Source organism: Cupressus sempervirens, chromosome 5, assembly GCF_028749045.1.
Source record: "Cupressus sempervirens isolate cs-2001-9-10 chromosome 5, ASM2874904v1, whole genome shotgun sequence".
In the NCBI taxonomy this organism is placed as follows: domain Eukaryota; kingdom Viridiplantae; phylum Streptophyta; class Pinopsida; order Cupressales; family Cupressaceae; genus Cupressus; species Cupressus sempervirens.
The window spans coordinates 899,076,784-899,091,189 of NC_143122.1; the positions used below are offsets into that span (position 1 = coordinate 899,076,784).

At 37.9% G+C, this 14,406-nt stretch overlaps 1 protein-coding gene across 1 annotated transcript in view; it reads left to right on the top strand.

The window, feature by feature from the left end:
* The window catches only part of LOC149558823 (Major facilitator superfamily protein), a 239,510-nt gene that overhangs the window by 177,874 nt on the left and 47,230 nt on the right, over positions 1–14,406 (top strand). The window contains exons 6-7 of the mRNA XM_089832862.1: positions 3,883–3,976; positions 4,080–4,236. Of these exons, the coding sequence (XP_089688988.1) occupies positions 3,883–3,976; positions 4,080–4,236 (251 nt within the window). The remainder of the gene's footprint in view (positions 1–3,882; positions 3,977–4,079; positions 4,237–14,406) is intronic.

Below are 14,406 nucleotides of genomic sequence, written 5' to 3' on the forward strand. Positions count from 1 at the left end.
TGGTGGCACCAAAAGTTCATTCCATACTGTGATCTTTGGAACCGGTCTCTCTTGGGCTCCCTTTGCATGTACTGGTAAGCAAAAACTTCCCAGTCTACCACCAGGTCTCATGTCACTTGATCTTCCCTTGTTATTTCTTCCTCTTCTCTGTGACTACTTGTGACTTGGACTTGTTGGAATGGTTTGCCCATTACCCCATCCCCTTTGTCATATGACCTCCAGGCTCGAACTCAGGCAATGACGCCAAAATGTAGAATGGTCATAGTATGGTAAATTAAAGCACGAATTCAACATTACTATATAAACATAAGAAACTATTACCAATGATAAGCATACCAAATATTTGCTAGGGAAAACAATATTCTTTATTGATTACCAAAACAATAAGTACATCATTCATGCTCCAATGTTCTTAGATAGTGCTCATTTTCTTAGAGAGACCAACGGACACCCCCTCTCTTTTCCTAATTACCCCAACCCTCTACTAACTCTCATTAATCACATTATTGTTTTATTATGCCCTACAAGCCACCCAAAACTATACCTGTATCTGAATTCCTATCTTTGAATGGTGACCAATAAGGACCAAATCTGCCCTGTTTTCTGTTCTTATGTGCTGCTGATCTGTTCTTTCTTTGACAATTTCCACTATTTAGCCTTTATATGACTCATGAACGTCATCTAATCCTGCAGAAATTATTAGTTTGAATGGTTAGGACAAGATCAACTCTTGCAAATTAACAAGGTAATTCAGCAATTTGAATGGGTTGACACAGTATTAAGATCAACTGACAACTTATAGAAATCAAGCTTTGTAGGGGTACAAACCAGTGTTACCAACCTTGAACTCGGTCAGGCCAAAATTGGCCTCAGACTTGGTCTCGGTAGCCGGACTCGACGAGGACTCGACAAATTAAAAAACCCATGAAATTCAAAGATTAAAGATTTTAAGTTTTTTTCATGCATCATTTAGCCAATTACATCAAATACACAATAATCATGATCATCCGAGTGAAATCCATCACTCTTGGCCTCAAGGTATTGCACTAGGTCTCCTCGTGCTCTGTTTACCATACTGGTAAAGAAATCAACGCATACAGACAATGGAATAGAATAGCAGAATTATATTCGCATATGCCAGACATCCATTATGCTTGATAAGATTAATGGTAGATGATGATAATAATTTACAATGATCCCAGACGGGATATAAATACTATCCGCCGAACCTTCCTGAAGGAGTTCGTCGGCCACAAACATTATGTCCGCTACAAACTATTTACCCGTCAACTACAAAATACAAAACACCGACGACAATCATTCCGTCGACTACAAAATACAAAACACCGACAACAATCATTCTGTTGGCTACAGAAACACCGCCGGGACCATCCAGTCGGCTGACACCATAACCCCCCAAAAAGAACAGTCGTCTCTGGATGACAATTACAAAATATCTGAGGCAAATCAACAAACAAAATAATTATCAGAGTGACTACAACAAAAAAAATCTGCTTCTGTCCCATCACTTCCACATTCATCCCGTGCCTGTAGCCTCTGCAAACACAACGCTGCCTCCTTAATGAAGCTGACCTTGATAGCCACCTGTGCTACTTTCTCTATTTTCAATTCCTTGGTACCTTGAGCCAAGTGTCGCTGCACTGCCTCCAACTGGATGATTAGCTCCTCCCGAGCTCTCTACGCATCCACCAAGAGAGCCTCCCGGCCAACACTTACTCCTAGTGCCTCTGGTACACAGAAAGTCCATGCCTGCAGCAACTTCAACTCTTCTCAATTGGTCAGACTCCCACGACTGATATCCACAACGACTGGGGGTCCAAGGGGCAACACCCTCGGCGGGGTCGAGGGGCAGCGCCTCAGGAGCATCTGCTACTCATTCCAAACAACTTGATTCTGTTGTCATTTAAAAAAAATAAAAAATAAAAAATTGTTGGAGTTTCCTCCGCCCGTTACCCCGCGGAAGAGGCCAACAAAATTATGCCGTAACCAAGCACACCTTTCCCATGGACCTCCGACCTTCGACAAGCACATAACCGTAGGAGGAATCTTGAATCCAACCTCCGCAAATGAGAAACTCAAGCAATTCCTCCAGCAGTGAAAACGATCAAACAATCTATTCCTTCGAAATTCCTCCCTGCAACCTGCATTAATGCATTTCATGCAATATCAGGACCTGCAGTGGAATCGAAACACCAGCCCGCGGATAGTGTAACGCCCGCACGGAAGAACATATAAAACTCGCAATAGATATAATGGAGGAGAGCAGGAAAAAAGGGAGCGAATTTTGTTTTACAACTCCGCGGACTGCTTCCGCGGACAGGAGAATGGCCGCCGGATAATCTCTTGCGGCTGCCCGTGGGGCAATCTCCCGCGGAGTCTACCCACGGACATGCTCTAGCCTCCTCCACTGCCATTGCCATTGTCGGATGCCAAAACCCCAATACTCTTCCCTCAACTCTTCTTTCTCTATTACTTGTGTTTGCAAGTGATAAAATGACCTTTTTGGGTCTTACTCATGCTTAACATACCCAAAAAGAAAAAAAAAAAAAAAAAAAAATTGAAAAAACATTATTATTATTAGTTTTTTTTGTCTTTTCTAGACATTGCCCACCGGTCAAGCTAGGTTGATAGGACTTGGAAAGTCAGCCAAGTCAGCCAAGATTCGGCCAGGACTCAGCTGAGACTGAGTCCAGAGGCTATTTACCTCATTTTGCTTGGGTCGCCTCAAGGCTGGCTGACTCCTGGACTCACCGAGTCCTGTAACATTGGTACAAATGAAGTCAAAATTATGAAGCTGAATCCTAGAAAATTATTATACAATTCTAATCTCTATTTATTCTAAAACTCCTAGACACTGCTTGGAATGTCACATCTTCCACTTGCCAGTCCATGCACTATATCTTTGGTCCTTCATCTGGATCATGGTTGTCTGAGATTACGATCTTTCCAATAATGTTAACATTTGTGTCTCTTATATCACTTGTACAGATGTTTTAGACATTTGGTTAATACGGCACAACTCATCTATTAATTGGTTATTACAGCCTTCTGTAAACAGATTGCTTCTGAAATTGAAATATTTTGTGGAACCCATTCTTTATTGTTGAATTACTGATGTTCCAGCCCAGTCACCCAACTATATAATGGAACACGATCGTGTGGAGTTGTTGCCATCAATTACTAAATGTAGCAAGGAAAGAATCAAAATGGTTACAATGTTGCTTTTTGCTATAAAATGAAGCACAAAGTTAAGACGTTGACTAGGTTTATAGTCTTTGCTGGTCTTCCAATAGTTACCAAAAGTTGTATTATGGAGACCATATTAAAAAATATTAGTAATTTCTCTATGTAGGCTTTTCTTATTGCAAATTGTAGTGACAAATGCAACAACTATACTGCTGTTTGACTCCATGAATCAATTGTGGGAGAAATTGTTAGCTTTCAATCTTTGCACACAATAAGTGGATGTTTAAATTGTTTTTGCTTTCAAGATATGTTTTTTCTAGCCAGTTATTTTGACCATTTAACTACTTTTAGATGAGCTTTTCTGAAACTATTTGCTTATTTGCAGATACTTTTAATTTCTATCATTATTGGTAATATTTATCTTTTAAAATCCCTCATTTCATTGATTGTTTTATGAACTAGCCAATTTATCTTTTTGCTTATTTTTTTTCGAACTGTAATAATTATGTTGTTATGAGTGGTATCTTGATATTGTTCCTAGGTATAAAACCTTAAACAGAAATCATTATAACTTTTCATATGGTTTAGTCATAAGCTTAAAATGTACAGTTTTGTTTTGGATATTCAATGCCATGTTCGAAAATTTGGCAAGACTAACAAGAATCTTATCCATAGGTGGAGGACAATGTTTCATATTGCAAGTGTGATAGGGTGCTTACTGATAATTGGCATGCAATTTATAGCTGAAAGTCCTCGCTGGCTTGGTAAAGTAGGGAATAGTGTTTTCTTGAATATTCACACTTTTGTTGTGTTTATATCATTCAGATGTTGCTTTATATCATATAAATACCAGGGAAAATACTCTGATTTAGGTTGGAAGATGGGAAGAAGCCAAAAAAATCATTTCGCAGCTTTGGGGAATTTCTCATGTTGAGAGTGCTATAAAAGAGTTGAAAGATGCAAACAACTTGGACATAAGTTGTGAAGAGAGTAGCTGGTCAGATCTACTGACAGAAAGGCACTATAAAGGTGACAATAATTTTCAGAAGGAATCCTTTATGATAATTATTAATAATATTTTTTCATCTACTTGACCAGGTTGAAACTCCTATTTATATTAATCTTCAAATATATATTTTTTGATATTAAATCATTTATTTGTGATGCCTCTATGGTTAGATGTTGAAATGTTGGGAAATGTACTTATCAGAAAAGCTGTCAAACAACTAAATAATTTTCAGAAGGAATCCTTTATGATAATTATTAATAATTTTTTTCCATCTACTTGACCAGGTTGAAACTCCTATTTATATTAATCTTCAAATATTTTCTTTTTGATATTAAATCATTTATTTGTGATGCCTCTATGGTTAGATGTTGAAATGTTGGGAAATGTACTTATCAGAAAAGCTGTCAAACAACTAAATAATAACAATTTAAATATTTTAAATAATGACCCTGATCTTCTAGTAAGAAAGGTTTAGCATATTTAATTTTCTTTTTATTAGCAAGATGCACATATTATCATTTGAACCGAGAATTGTAGCAGTGACACACATAACAATAACATATCACATTAATAAACACCACAATAATGGATAGGCAGTAAAATAATCCCTGAAAATCTTCTTGTTGAGGGACAAGCTTATCTTGAAGGATTGTAATATCCCACTCAATATTTTTCCCCAATTTTTCTCACAATAATTTTCAGAAAGCAAACAGAGAAATTTTGCTATAAAAACCCCAAAAATATACTAGAAAATGCTGATATGAAATACTCAGAAAATTTGTTATTGCCTTATAAACCAGCAATACAATAACATAACATAGGAATCCAATCTTATAAACAATAACAACAATCAGATTGGAAAGACACAGAAATGAACCCGTAACTCCAAGTGTGAACTCTGATGTGAATACATCATGTAGATGAATTGGGTTTGCATCCAATTGTTATGAACCATTGTACCAAAACCTTGAGGTGCTAGTGAAGGCCGCCCACTAGGATCATAACATCCTACCACGCTCCGCAGTCCAGACTTTGGGCTGGATGTGCGCCCATAAGGTGGGCCCTCCATTGGCCGTATGAGCCCCAGATGAACACTACAATGCCGGCGTTCCCACCCGCTCTGAGACTTGAACCTGGGTGGAGGCTCTGATACCACATGTTATGAACCATTGCACCAAAACCCCGAGGTGCTAGTGAAGGCCGCCCACCAGGATCATAACACCAATCCACCTAAGAATCCTGAAGGGTTACATCCTCAAGTCCTGAAATAGAAAGCTGCAAGTTTCTATATTTTCTCAAAAGAAATCTGAAATCATTTTCTATCCAGGCATGCCCAAAATGAACTCAATCTTCTTTTAAGGACCCAACCTGTGACTCTTTAGCTTCTCCATTCCTGTCCTTGTCTTCTTGCCAATTTGTCTCTTACTAGCCCCTTTTATAAAATTAAACCGACTTTAATAATTCTGCATTAAGTCCTCCATAAGTCAATATCGATATAAATTTGGACTAGCTTATTAATTCTCTAATGTTCCAGAAAAGGGGACATTACAGTCCTCCCTCCTTGAGATCGCTTCCTTCAAGAATCATGAGTTTTGTGAAGTAATAACCAAATCCCATATCAATGTGCAGGTAGCTCTATAGCCCAATCTGAAATCACATACTGTAACATTGTGAAGCAAGGTGTCCAAATGCAACTTTTTTATCAATAATATCCTTGGATCTAAAGTCAATCTCTAAAATTCATATTAAAGGCTTGCTTGATTGCAACTAAAGAAGCACTGATGTTTGTAGAGTAAGAGGTAGGGTCTTAGTCTTATTCGACTATGAGTGGGTGGTTCTAGGGTTAGCAACACGAGGTTCCTTAAGAGAAGGCTTTGGCTGATCGTGGCTTGCAGTAGGTACTAGATGAAGCTTTTACTTGAGAAGAGGGGATGCACTCGTAAAATGGCCCTCATACCTGTATAGAAAGCACACATTTCTAGATAGGTAAGAGGACACAAAAAAGTTATCATCTAGGTCGAACCAAATCTCTTTGGATAGGTCATCTCATCTAGTTTGAACCAAATCTTTTTAGGTAGGTCAAGCCTTGGGTTTAGTGATACCAAAACCCCAACATCTATGTTTGGAATTAGTGTATTAGACACGTCAATACAAATTTTTTTTTTTCAATAGGTTCCAAAATTTACATGAGGAGATTCTGGAGAAACAACAATAGATTCTCAATGGTTAACCACCTAGGGCACGAGAGTGCTAAAATATCGTCTTGCACAACTTTATTTGACCAAGGAATGACACGACAGTTGTAAGAGCCAGTCTTCCAAAACTATTTCATAACAACTTTTTTTTTACGGCTTGGGTTAACAAAGAAAACCAGAAAAAGCCCTTTTTGCAACACTCAAAAGGATAAGTGGAATCCTAGTTTCATGTCACAAAACTTATGTCAACCAATTATTAAGAAACTTTCTAGATGGTAATTTTGAAATATGTTGAGCAGAAATAAAAACAATAGAATTCCTAAGTCTACCTTTCTCTGATTCTATAGATTTGGCCATTAAAGTAGTTGGTTTGATGACAAAAGCAGAGGAAGGAAGGTCCTTACTTCTATCTCTTCCTCTTGAAGGCTTGCCGACTTCTTTGACTCTCATCTGAATTAAGGGTGTACCTTCCGGGACTCAATGGTCACTACAGACTGCTTGCTTGAACGAATGAGGCAACAACTTCTTGATTGTTGACATAGGTAGGGTTTGAGGCTTCTTTTCTCTTTTTGGTTGAGTAGAAAGAGACAAGACACTTGACAAAGATGAACCCATGGGAAAGGAAAATAAGGCAAATAAATGTTCTGACAAGGTAGGTCACTTGCCAACGGAGAGGCCTCCTCAGGTGGTAAGGGAGTAGGTAGAGCCTCAAGTTACAAAACCCTTGACCACAACTAGAACCGCTTTGATCTAATTAATCTCAAGTCCCCTATCATATATTTTAAATTTGCCTTATATTTTATATAGCCGGCCCCTTGCCATTCCTAACCTTGGCCAAAAAAATTGCTGCACCTAAAACTTGTCCCCCCATCCCTTGCTGTCACCGCCTGGAAAAATCAGGTTTACATTAGATATATTATATATATTTATTTGTAATAATGAATTTCAACATTGTACATCAATTATATATGCAATTTGTAAAGCAATATATACTTAGTTTATTCCTTTTTATGCTACCTCCTAATATGGAATGTTACAAATTTTCATTCCAAAGTGCAATCCAAACTCCTAGTGGGAATTTTAGAACAAATTAAGTAAAGTCCTAATAGAGGACATTACATGGAGCACAACCATCATTGGAGGCAGTTGCGTGGAACAGGGAAGTGCACGAGTGTACAAACATTTCTTGCGCTTGGCAATTTGAGTTTTCTGACTAGACCAACATGCCAAATTAAAAACCAAGTATTCTCTCATCTCTTGACAAGGAAATCTCATATGCTAAACAATATGGTGACTCTGTAATATCCCCTTCCTATCACTTGTCCAACTTTGTAGGCAATTCATTTCTTTCCTGATCTCTTCCTTGAAGAGTATGGATTATGTTTATAATCTCCTACAGATCAGTATTATATTGATACTCGTCCTCTATTTTATGCAATCTTTACAATCTCCTAGTTGGATGATGCCCTTATGGAAATGAGTATTGATGCAGTTAAGTATCACAATGTAAGAAGGTAGAGTCTCTCTCTGAACTGTAACACTATTTCTTTACCATCTAGCACACTTATCCAGATTCTGAAAGCATTTATTCTTGAAAATGCATCAATAGTGATTATATAATGTTCTACAGTTCTAGTTGGCTACACGATGAGTTTGAAAATTATTAATATGATAAGTAGGACATAATTTCCACAGAAAATTATTAAATATTATATATTGAATATTTTCATGTGTCACATTTCGATCATTTTATATGTTAATTCCTAACTCTACGACACCATAGTATTATGATTCCACAATCTTGTCTCTCATGGAGATATCGATTATTTTGATATAGTCTTATGTGGTCTCCTAAATGCTCTCTCTGATGATTGTTTTCTCTTCTTGATGGCAAAATTAATGATTATAGATGCAAGACTCTAATGAGCCCTGCTGGCTCTATGCTGGAAGATTATTTTTTTTTGTTTTTTGAAAGTTTGCAATTTTTTCACTTTTTTGAGATATATGTTTTTATTTCTTCAGAATTTGAATTGAACGCAATGCATAGAAATTGATGCAATTCCAAAAATGCACACTAACTTTTTTCACTATGAGAAAGTATGCAAATATCTATAATGCCAATAGATAAATGATGCAACATAGTTTATTTCATAGTTAAATGGGAACCTGGTAAGTCAAAATGCTAACATTGCTCACTTGCAGCAACCAGACTTTGATTAAATAATGATGTGGGCACTTGCGGTGGCCCCAAAAAATCAAATTCACTCCCTCCCATAGAAACACAGCCTGCATATGTAAAACACAGTTCTGCTATAATTGCCTATGCTGCTAAACTGAGTCAATGGGTACCCCACTTGGCTGTCACAAACACAATCAAATTCAGCCCTTAAGAATCAAAACTTTTGGCCATCCAAATACCCAACAAGTAGCAGCAAATTTGTTCAATCTTCAGCATGAATTGATCCTATAAACACCAGTTCAGATCGCAGCTATATACTATCAAGAAAAACACAATTCATTGGCATAAGAATAGCCAATTCAAAGTGCAACCTCCACTGAAAAAGAATTCACAATTCTTTCAGCCGATCTTATCTTATAACATATTAAGTGCCGAAATGATCTCCCGAGTTTTCTCCCACGTTGATCGCTCTGACTGCGATGACCAGTTCTGCTTCCGCGTGTCTGCTTTCTGTGGTGTGGTCTTCGCTTGGCTCCCTCTCTAGGTGTCGGTTTTCCAGTGTGCCCTCTGTCTGCCTCGTCATTGTCTTTAGCGTGTTTCTTTTGGCCCTCATCGTGTTAGCACTCTTTCCCGATTATCTCCTCCTCACAGACTCCGACATTTCCTGTGTTTAGACTCATTTCTTCCTGCATACGGTTGAGCTCGACATTGTTTCTACCCGGTCTCTTGCGTGCCTCTCATTTGTGCTCGTTTTGCTGAGTGTTCTTAGGCTTCTCAATGGGATTTCTCTTTCCTATGCTGATTCATTCTAGGCGTCGTTGTGATGTTTTGTTCCCCACGACCTCCATTGGATTTGCTGTGTTGTATGTGTTCATCGGTTTGATTTGGAATTGGATTTTACTCGTGACTCTTTGTACGCCCAGGATCTTAGGGTTTTTACCACTCCAAACTTTGGTTTTACTGGTGGTTACAATGACCACAAGAGATAACTCTTTCCATAATCAAACCCCAACATACTAGTTGGTATGTGATAGAGTGTTTAAGTTGAAGACTGATAACACCTTGTTGAGAGAACGGGTTGCTGAATTGACAACGGAAATTGCAAACCTCAATAGTCCACAGAATCAAACACCTTAAATATCCAATATATTTCGAATAGCTTCATCTCTGAAACAACAGGGTTAAAATCCAACTTAGAGGCTATTGTTGAACAACGGGATGGGCTAGATAAAATTAAAGAACAACAGATCGAAATGGCAACAATACACTCTTCTTTGATTGCGGAAACTGAACAGAAGGTGTGTTGAAACTAGAGCCCAGAAATCCATAAAAATATAATCAGCAATAACAAAGAGAGAAAACAGAAACAAAGAACACCAAAATTATCCTGGGAAAACCCTTCTAGAGTGAAGGGAAAAACCCAGCCACACAACAAAATATATCTTTATTGATAATTAAAGTTCAAGTGTACAATGCTTATCACATGATGTGAATATATAACAATAGAAGAGACTCTTCATATTCTAACCGAAGGTCTCTTGAGTTTCTCATAACTCCTATAATTAAATGTGACTCTTCGAATATTCATGCCTCGATGTAATATTACAAATTAAACTCTAAGGGTCCTTTTCATCTGAAGATGACAATAATGGTAATAACGTTCATATTTCCAGAAAGAAAGATCTCTATCGCAGCTACTATTTTCAACAAGGTGAAATCATGGGCTTCTCTTTGCACTAATATAGATACTACTACCCCCCATAGAGTATAGACAAGATTGTCCAAGGTAAGATTGATGATGAGCGTTTGCGGCGTGCACGTGAGCTCAACTTGCGTGTTCAAGGTCTCACACCCACTTCCAACCTTGCTGCTGCTGGACATTCTTTTCTCTCTAATCACCTCGGTATCTCCGATATTACCTTGGATAGATGTTGGTTTGGTATGGGAGACACCCTTTTCATTAGGTTCTTCTCTTTTTTAGATAGGTTTCGTGTCCTTAGAGCAAACAGAAAGCTGTTCTTTCTCCCCTCTAAAATTTATCTTGATGAAGATCTTACTAAGGCACAGGTTACAGAGTTGAAACATGCTTGAGGAATTGTGGCAGATGCTAGATGGGTTGGAAAATGGGCAATCATTAGGAATCTTAGAGCTGTGGTTTGTGACTCTCCTACTGGATGGGTTGCGAGGTCAACCTCCAAACCCACATGATGGTTTCGACAACAGTCTTACAAGAGGAAGTCCTCTTCTCTTCTTGTCAACTGTTGGAATAGTAATGGCTCTTTATGGTCATTTGCTAGTCTCTTTCATGACACAGTGGGGTCTGTAGATATTTTGGCCATTACAGAGACTCACGAGAGTTCCATTTACACTCTTCCAGGATATCTTGGTTACTAGTGGGTGTCAGTTTGCAAAGATGAGGTCCATACTTTTGGTGGGGTCCGTGGGTTCGGGGGAGTTACTTGTTTGATTAGAGATGATATTTTTCAGGTTCACATTAGTTGTCTTCTTTGATGCCTTGGCTAGATTTTTGTGGGTTCGTATTGGTCACCGGAATCAACGACAGAGGGACATCTTTCTTGCAGTTTGTTATTTTCCACCGACCTCTTCCCCTTATGCCATTCATGATTTTGAGGATGGGAATCCTTTTTGTGACCTTCAGGAGATCATCTCACTGTTTGCTGCTTTGAGTGATATTATTCTTGGAGACTTCAATGTACGGACTAGGAACCTTCAAGCTCCTTTACATGATTGTGGTTCTGATTCGATCTGCACTTTTGGGATAGGTCCGACTAGTATGAGGCTTCAACGCACCTTGGATGATGTTCTTTGACCGCTCTCCTATTATGGTTGCCACCTCCTCCAGCTTTGTGAGTCATCTGGTTTGTTGATTCTGAATGGTTTATCCTTCTTCCCAGGTTTTGACCTCTTTACCTATCGGCCTCATTGTGGGGGTGCGAGTGTTGTGGACTATGTCATCACCTCTTCTTCCTTCATTCCTTCCATTCGTAGCTTCACGATTTCTCATCTTCCCTTTGCTGACCATGCTCTTGTTAGCATTATTGCTTGCGCTTTACCTTGCGTCTTCCTGCTTCTTGACTATCATGGCTTCTACCCCTACTCGTTTCCCATTACCTTGAGGGTGATGGTGAGCTTTTTTCTTACCATCTTAGGAGATTTCTGACACCAGTCAGTTTCAGTGAGTCACAAGCAGCCTCTGATATGTTTGATTTACTTGCCTTTGCCATTTGGAATCTGCTCTTCTTTCTATCCCTCACCGTTCCCCTCCCTCGCTCAGAGCTAAATGTCGGAATACTTGTGCTATGAATACCGGCCTCCCTTTATCTTATCTTATCTTATCAAGAATGCATGAAATGAAATCCAAAACCCCTTTTATAATATACTATTTCTATTCATCTTAATCTCTTTGAATTTGCTTTAATTTCATTTCTCATAAAGCAACTTTATGTTATAATTTAAAGTTGACAAAGTGCCCTTTGCTGTTGACATTTGAGAATGCCCTATGTGGTCGACATTCACCAAGAATGCCCTCTATAGCTGACATTGATGAGTACCTTGTGTAACCAACGCTCACCAAGAACACCCTCTTTGGTCAACATTCAAGAATGCCCTTTGATCTCTATGAGTCTCATAAGAGAAACTCGACATTCTCAGTGAGTGTCCTCTACCAAGATCTTACGTGGTCTCCATTTACAATTTTCAACTCATTTGTGATTATCAATCCTTGAGTGATAACTTTCTCTACTGTATAATGTACAATTATTTTTGATGTATAAACAAATAAGATATACGTCTAGTCTCTTTTGATCTAGAACTGTATTATCTTCTCAATTGTTCTCTGCTCTCTGCTTATTCTTAATAAGAGTGGTTGTACAACGTAAATCTGCAATATAACTGTGTGTTAATTTTAACTTCCTACTGATTACTATTCCTTTGGTCTGTATATTTGTTATCTCCCACTATCTTAGCACTTAGCAGTGGTTTGCTAAGTAAGTGGATTGATTTGCCTTTGTACTCTATGTATTGCTGCTGGTTTTAATTAATTATCATCAATGTTTGCATCCTTATTGCTGCCTCAGTACTTGCCATCCCTATGGTCTTATCGCTGAAGATTTAGATCGATGCTTGCTTTCTATATTTTGCTTCCCTATAACATTAATTTATTAACACTAGGTTTGAATTGCCTCTGTTTTTGTTTTATTTCCTGCTTATCTTTTACCCTACAGGATGGCAGGAACATGCTCTGATACCACTTGTAATATCCCCTTCCTATTGCTTGTCCAACTTTTTAGGTGTTTGATTTCTTTCCTCATCTCTTCTTGGAAGAGTATGAATTATGTTTATAACCTCTTTCTTCTGACCAGCATTATATCAATACTTGTCCTCTATTTTATGCAATCTTTATAATCTCCTAGTTCAATGACGGCCCTTATGGAAATGTGTATCACGATGTAAGAAGGTAGAGCATGTATCTTCACCATAACACTATTTCATTACCATCTATCTCACTCTTTCAAATTCCAGATGTATTTATTCTTGAAAACGCATCAATAATGATTATGTAATGTTCTACTTGGCCAAGCCATGAGTTTGAAAATTATTAATATTTTATATATATTTACATGTATCACATTTGGCTCATTCTATACATTTTTTCCTAATAGTACGACACCATAGAATGTGATCTCACAATCTCGTTTCTCTCATAGAGATATTGATTATTTTTGATATGGTCTTATGCAGTCTCCTAAATGCTCTATGTGATAATTGTTGTCTCTTATTGGTGGCAAAGTAAATGATTAGAGACACAAGACTGAGCCCAAATAGAAAGCATAGTTGTAATGTCCCCATTTTTAGCAGGTTCCTGTAGTTGGCTTGGTAAGTTCATCATCGCAATCCTTGAGAGTTGACAATGGGATTTGAGGGTCTCTGTTGTGGGGTTATTAGGCTTTCTAGCAGCCTATGGTGAGTTTTGGCTTATTTTTGAGGGACTTACTATTTTAAGTAAGTTAATAGTTGGTTCCAATGAGCTTAGTTGTGTTAGAGGAGTTGAGTGATGCTCTTAGTTTTTATTTTGGGCTTCTAGTTTGGGCTCCAAGAATCTTGGAGGGAGCATCTATTTATAGTAAGTTACCTTGTTGGGTTTATTCATTGTCTTTTTTCATCGGGATAACTCTGTTGTTGTCAGATTTTGATTCTGATGCTTCTTCACTTATTTTTCGCAAGACATGTGAATTATTATTCTTCATCTAAATATGCCAAGGCCACTATTTTTGCTGGTATTATATGTTGGCCACCTTAGTGTCATAGCTCATTAGAACCGGGTTTAAAAGTTTTAAATCTTGGGTGCAAGAAACAATGACCTTTCATGTCAAAATATTATGATATGGTTGAAAAGGTCGTTTTTCGGAGGCAAAAGAAAATTAAGAAATTATATTATATGCCTAAGTATAAAGCAAAAAGGGCTTTAAGTGAAAGTGTATAAGGGAAGCTAAGTTGCACAATGGGGATTATTAATATGGCTCCCAATATGAGAATAGATTATTTGGATTATCTATTTTTCTTTTGTGGTCTTTGTGATATTTCTGAGGTTCTGATTTTGAATGCCTAATATTGTGAATTGGAGGTGGTCTCCCTGCTGTTCGATCTGTGGCTGGGAGGACAGTACTGAAGTTAATATTCAATTGTATTTACATCTGGAGGAATCTGCATTTCAAGAGTGACATATTCAGTAGTTGGAGAGGATACTGTGTGGCAGAAAGAAACATCCATATTGGGCCCTGTCTAGGGCAAAGTAA